Source organism: Symphalangus syndactylus, chromosome 13 (assembly GCF_028878055.3).
Source record: "Symphalangus syndactylus isolate Jambi chromosome 13, NHGRI_mSymSyn1-v2.1_pri, whole genome shotgun sequence".
Classification (NCBI taxonomy): domain Eukaryota; kingdom Metazoa; phylum Chordata; class Mammalia; order Primates; family Hylobatidae; genus Symphalangus; species Symphalangus syndactylus.
This window is the reverse complement of record NC_072435.2, coordinates 34,505,244-34,511,243: the sequence shown is the minus strand read 5'-3', so window position 1 is coordinate 34,511,243 and position 6,000 is coordinate 34,505,244. Positions and strand designations below refer to the sequence as shown.

General features: G+C 55.3%; 1 protein-coding gene across 5 annotated transcripts in view; it reads right to left on the bottom strand.

Moving 5' to 3' along the window:
* Positions 1-1,231: 1,231 nt before the first annotated feature.
* HNRNPM (heterogeneous nuclear ribonucleoprotein M) overlaps positions 1,232-6,000 on the bottom strand; it is a 44,941-nt gene continuing 40,172 nt past the window's right edge. For all 5 annotated transcript variants that reach the window (XM_055237510.2, XM_055237511.2, XM_055237513.2 and 2 more), the window contains 3 exons: positions 3,947-4,749; positions 3,272-3,323; positions 1,232-1,655 (listed from right to left, as the gene is read on the bottom strand). In XM_055237510.2, coding sequence (XP_055093485.1) covers positions 1,492-1,655; positions 3,272-3,323; positions 3,947-4,749 — 1,019 coding nt within the window. In that variant the 3' untranslated portion in view covers positions 1,232-1,491. The remainder of the gene's footprint in view (positions 1,656-3,271; positions 3,324-3,946; positions 4,750-6,000) is intronic.

Below are 6,000 nucleotides of genomic sequence, written 5' to 3'. Positions count from 1 at the left end.
GTCCCTGCTTCTTGTCTTTTCTTTCCCTCCTGATTGGCACACAATGGAGCAAAGGCACGGACCCCCTGACCAAACACAAAAGGGGGTGTGTCTGGGGTCACCCTGCCATGGTCTCACCCCTCAGGGATAAAAGCCAGGGGGGAGAAAAGGGTGGCAAGAAGCTGGTGAGTGGCCGGGCGCAGTGGCTCACGCTTGTAATCCCAGCACTTTGGGAGGCCGAGGCGGGCAGATCACGAGGTCAGGAGATCAAGACCACGGTGAAACCCCGTCTCTATTAAAAATACAAAAAAATTAGCCGGGCGTGGTGGCGGGCGCCTGTAGTCCCAGCTACCCTGAGAGGCTGAGGCAGGAGAATGGCGTGAACCCGGGAGGTGGGGCTTGCAGTGAGCCGAGATCGCGCCACTGCACTCCAGCCTGGGTGACAGAGCGAGACTCCGTCTCAAGAAAAAAAAAAAAAAAAAAGCTGGTGAGCAAGGGGGGGCTCTGGGTGATCAGAACCCTATGTGCTGCCAGCCAGGCAGGACGTGCCCCTCCACAGAACAGCAGCAGCCAGGCCTCCTTGCCAGGTATGCACACCTGCTTGGCCTGAGTGGATCCTGCGGGTGCTTCACTGGGGGAAGGGGTGGGGCCTATACCCAATTCTGACAGAGCCCAGGTATCAATCAGATTTGGCCTGAGCCTCTGGCAGGACTGAACATGCGTGGAAGGTGGCACACAGTTTGGTCTGTTTCAGCGGGGGGGGGGGAAAGCCAGGGAACAAGCCTGACTCAGGCAGGGTCTGTGCCCCAGGGCGTTAACCTCACAACAGGGAGACAGGATGGCTTTCGGGAGGCTTTTTTTTTTTTTTTTTTTTTTTTGAGACAGAGTCTTGCTCTGTTGCCCCAGGCTGGAGTGCAGTGGCACGATCTCATTCACAGAAACCTCCGCCTCCCTCCTGGGTTCAAGCCATTCTCCTGCCTCAGCCTCCTGAGTAGCTGGATTACAGGCACGAACCACCGCGCCTGGCCTCAAAAGGCTCTAAACAGCCAGACGCTCCATTATCAGCCTGGGGATTACACACAGGAAGGCAGTTTCCAGGGAAGAGTCTCCCATCTGTGGGCAGGCACCCACCCCTGGGGCCTCAGACAAACAAGAGAGGGGATGAGATCCCTGCTCCTTGGACTGGAAGCTCGAGTGACCCCAGCTCCCCACACCTCGGGTGGTTGCCCACACAGCACACACAAGCAGGCCATTTTCAGGAACCGGTATTTATTATCAAAGTCATATTCGATGTCAACAAGATGCCACAACTACAAAAAAAATTGCGCACATTGCAATCTCAATGCAAACAGTCAAATGGAACCCCAGTCATTAAAAAAGTAATTCAAATTACCCCAAAAAGCAACTGAATTTTTTAAACATCTTTATACATCCAGCCAACAAATTAAAATGGTTAACAAGAAAAAATACAAATTCAGAGGTCTCGTATCGATGTTTAAAAAAGGCAACTGCTTAAGCGTTTCTATCAATTCTAACGTCAATCTCTCGGCCACTGAGCTTCATGCCGTTCATCATCCGGCAGGCTCTCTCAGCCACCTCTGGCGACTCGAACTTAACCACACCACACCCCTTGGACTTCCCGTTCTCCATCTTGATGTCGGCGTACAGCACGTGGCCTGGGACAGGGAGGGAAGAAGAGACCACACTCAGTCTCCATTTTGTTAGATTTTGGTGGATAGAGTCAAAAAGGAGAGGCCCTGACGCCTGAAGCACAAAGGCTCAGAATACAATGGCGAGAACCAATGACTACGGCCCCCTTGGCCACACTGCCATTCTTCTGCTAACAGAGCCTGCTCCTGCCCCATGAAAAACCTTCCTGGCGGATTCAGTGCATGCCTTTACGCTTCAGAAAGCTCAAAAAAGAAGGCACCGTGTAAAGCCAGCTTTATAGGCAGAAAGTTGGCTATACATTTTACCAAGTCTTCATTTTTGATATGCCACCGCCCCTGGTTACAGAGCCATCCGCAATCCAATGGACACGTCTGTATTGTCCAAATGAAAGCCAGCAGGTTTCACTTATTCATTTGAGCACCCGTTAAGCATCCAGATATGCGTCAATGCTGTGGACAGAGCCCTAGAGGACAAAGGCTCTACTCCAGGAGTACCAAAGGTGCTAGGGCCACAATGCCAGACGCAGGAACTCAGTGCCTAAGAGAGGGCCCACGGCAGGTAGGGTGGAGGGGTCCTCAGGGGCAAGTTGAGTGAGTTTACACAGAAATGCACCAGAAAGAAGACTTGCCAGTAATGGCTCACACGAGAGCATTGCGGGACACGTGCAGCACTTGCCGCTCAGGTTCTGGGACAGGAGGGAGATGGAGGAGGATGGGACCAGGTCTTCAAGGGGCTTGAGTCTGGACTTCCTCTTGAAGGCACAGGGCCCCTCCAGGCATTGCAAAAGTGGGGGTTGGGGGTGCTGTGATCCCACTGGCCTTTTCAGAATATCTAGCTACAACATGGAAACTCAGGAGTGGGGAAAGAGGTGAAGAATGGGGCAAAGAGGCAGATCATGACTCAACGGCTTGCCCCAAGAACCATGGAGAAGCAGCAATGGTGGTGAAATCAGAGCCACTGCTGAAACAGGAAGCGGGAGGACAGTGCGGAAGCAGCTGCCCAGCACTCTAGCTCAGGCCCCTCTAGCTAAAAAGAACAGAGGTGGTGCATGAGGGGTGCAGGCTCACCCTGGAGGGCAGGGACGGAAGACAACTTGCTTTCAGCCACAGAGGGAGCCCTCCAGAAGAGTTGCCCGATGTGCCAGGAAACCACAAGGCCTTAGCCTCACCCTCACAGGAGCTGCTGTGTGCCCAGAGCCTGTAGCGCCTCCCCATGGCACCTGCTGGGCAAAGTGTTCTGAGGCCCCACACCAGCTGTGCTGAGGGGAAAGCGACGTCGTCTGGGACGTATTTGTTTAGCCTTGTCACCTAGAAGCCGGGCGACCTCAGAAGGAAGACTCTCCCTGACCCATCTGTGAAATGGGGACACTACTACCTTGTTTCAAAAGCCTCAAAAAGGAAGAAAAAAGGAAATAAGGATGAAATGGGAACACAGTTGAAAACATGTGACACATCACAGGACACTCAACAACCTGCCTGAGCATTGGCGTGGGCAGAACATGGCAAGGCCATAGGTCCGGAGCCGATGGAGGGGGCTGGGAGGGAGGCTTTGCTGCTGACTCGGCTGCGTCACCACCACCAAGCATGAGGGAAGCACCTAGAAAGCCGTTCCCAACACTTACCGCACTCGTTGAATTTGTCCTTTAGCATCTTCCATGTGAAATCAAATGGGAGCTGAGGGGGGAGAAGAAAAGGGAGACTGATGTGTGATGAAACCAAATCCTAAAGCATGCTTTGCAGCTGGCTCTGAGGGCCACACTAGATTTCTTACTATGCCGAGAAGCTGGCTGCCCTTCAGACTGAGGCGATCAGCAGGGAACTAATAGATCCATGTGGGACAAGGCTGTGAAGCAGCACAGCCAGCTCCCTCCCTGGGGCTCTGCCTGTGGGAGCACCGTGTGGGATGGGACATTCGGGCCTGCGGTGCGCAGCCCACAGTCACTAAATAGTGGCTAAGCGTGGCTGAGCTGGGGAAAATAATTCCGTTACAGCCACTTCTTTCCCTGGATCATCGTGCAAGACACAGTGCCTCTTTAAGCCAAGCAATCAGAAACTGGAGTCCCTGAGCTTAGAGTCTGCTCCACATTCTAGCACAGTGGAGAAAGAAGCCCAGGCTCTTTCAGAACCCACAGTTCTCACATTCCTTACTTGTCCCACTAGCATAAAACGTTTGGGACAGGGGCAAGGAGGTGTGGTCCCCTTTAAAGGGTGCCACCTCTGACCTCATCCTGCTCATCTTTGCCTCCCCTGTCCCCTCATGCTCACCACCACCAAGAAGTTCCCCAAGAGCCACTTACATTTCTCACAAATATCTGGCAGGCCTTCCTGGCCACCCCAGGAGCGTGGCCTCCAGCTCCACCAAAGGAACCTGCGAAGCTTCCTCCAAAGTTGCCACGCTCCATCTCAATGGCACGGTCAAAGCTGGCACCGCCACCGCCACCCATGGCCAGGCCCATGCGCTCAATGCCAGCACCCAGGGCCGGGCCCATGGCGGGGCCCATGCGCTCGAGGCTGTTGGCACCCATGCGCTCCAGGCCCATGCGCTCGAGGCTGTTGGCGCCCATGCGCTCCAGGCCCATCCGCTCCAGGTTGTTGGCGCCCATGCGCTCCAGGCCGGTGGCCATGCGATCCATCACGGGGCCCATGCGCTCCAGGCCAGCCCCCATACCTGCGGGCACCATGCGCTCCATGCTCAGGCCCATGCGCTCGATGGCAGGGCCCATGCGCTCCACGCCAGAGCCCATGCGCTCAATGGTCTGGCCCACACGGTCGATGGGAGCGGCCATGCGCTCAAGGCCGAAGCCCATGCCGGCACCCATGCGCTCCACACCAGAGCCGATGCGCTCCATGGTCTGGCCCATGCGCTCAATGCTGGAGGCCATGTGGTCGAGGCCTAGCGGGCCCATGCGCTCAATGCCGGAGCCCATGCGCTCCACGGAGCCCATGCGGTCCATGACCAGGCCCATGCGCTCGATCTCGGAGCCAACACGATCCATGCCGTGGCCCAGGCCTGCGCCCATGCGCTCCATGCCGGCACCCCCGAGGCGGTCAATGCCAGGACCCATCCTCTCAATCCCAGGGACGCTTCCTCCACCTCCACCTGAAACAGGGACACAAAACACAGGTGGGTGTCAAGAACTTGAGTGTGCGTGTGCACAACACGCCAGACCACTTCAGCTCATGAGCATGGATCAGGGGTAAAGCCCCACCATAATTTACAATTAAGACACCCCTCAAATGTTGACAACAGCTACAGCTGGGTGGTGGGCACACGGGGGCCTCCCAGCATTCTCTCTGCTCTATGCCATAGCTGAGATTTCCATAACACAACTTCTAAAGAACACCCCTGTATGTGTGTCTGTGAGGTGCTACTGTCTGTGACAAGCTTTGTTAACCATGGATTTCAATTCCTGAGACCTCTGAGGTTTCTCCATCAGCAGACACTGAGAAATACTCCAGGGGGAGGCATGGACACCCCCCACTCAGAGGGCCACCCAGGGTAATGAACAGGAGTTATGTGGAGACAAGTCAGAGTCACTCCCACCTTCCCCTCCCAGCCTGTCCCTCTAGGATGTTCTGCTGGGGGCCACTCTGGCTGCATTTCCTCAGCGCTCCCAGGGCACAGAGAAAGGATTTTTGGCCACACCACACACCATCAAGCAGAGGTCAAAAAAACACACCGAGAGATCCTCTGTGTACAAACGCACACAGGTGGCCACTTTTGGGGGCCTTATTGTCAGGGAAACCAGATGACTTGCTGGCTTTGGAAAGATGTTGATGGCACTGCAGAGTGGGCTCTGGTAGCGGCTGGGGGTCAGTCAGCAGAACAAAGGGACGCCCCCACCTGTGGTGCTTGCAACTCCGGAAAGCAAGGGTCTGGCTCCATCAGCAAGGCCACCCCTTTCCATGTGCCGAGCTTGGGGCTCCTCCCCAAAACCCTGTCGCTTGCCTCTGAGAGTGGCCATCAGCCCAGAGCCAGCCTGTGACTGACCCAAGCAGCCTAGTCAAAGATACCAATTCAAGAGGAAACTCGGCAGTTTCTCTAACTGGCTCTATAACTGACCACGGCCAAGTCTCTCTGCTGCTCCGTGCCTACTTCCTTAGCTGCACAGCAGCACAGTGAGCAGCAAAAAGCAGGCCCAACTTTAAGAATGTGTGACTTTCAGAGGGGAGATGTCTCAGAACTTCCCCACAGTATAAGGAACCTAGCGAAAATGGGCACTTTGCCCAAAGGCATCAGAAATGAGGTGGGGCGGCTGGGTGTGGTGGCTCACGCCTGTAATCCCAGTACTTTGGGAGGCCGAGGCAGGCGGAACAAGGTCAGGAGTTTGAGACCAGCCTGGCCAACATG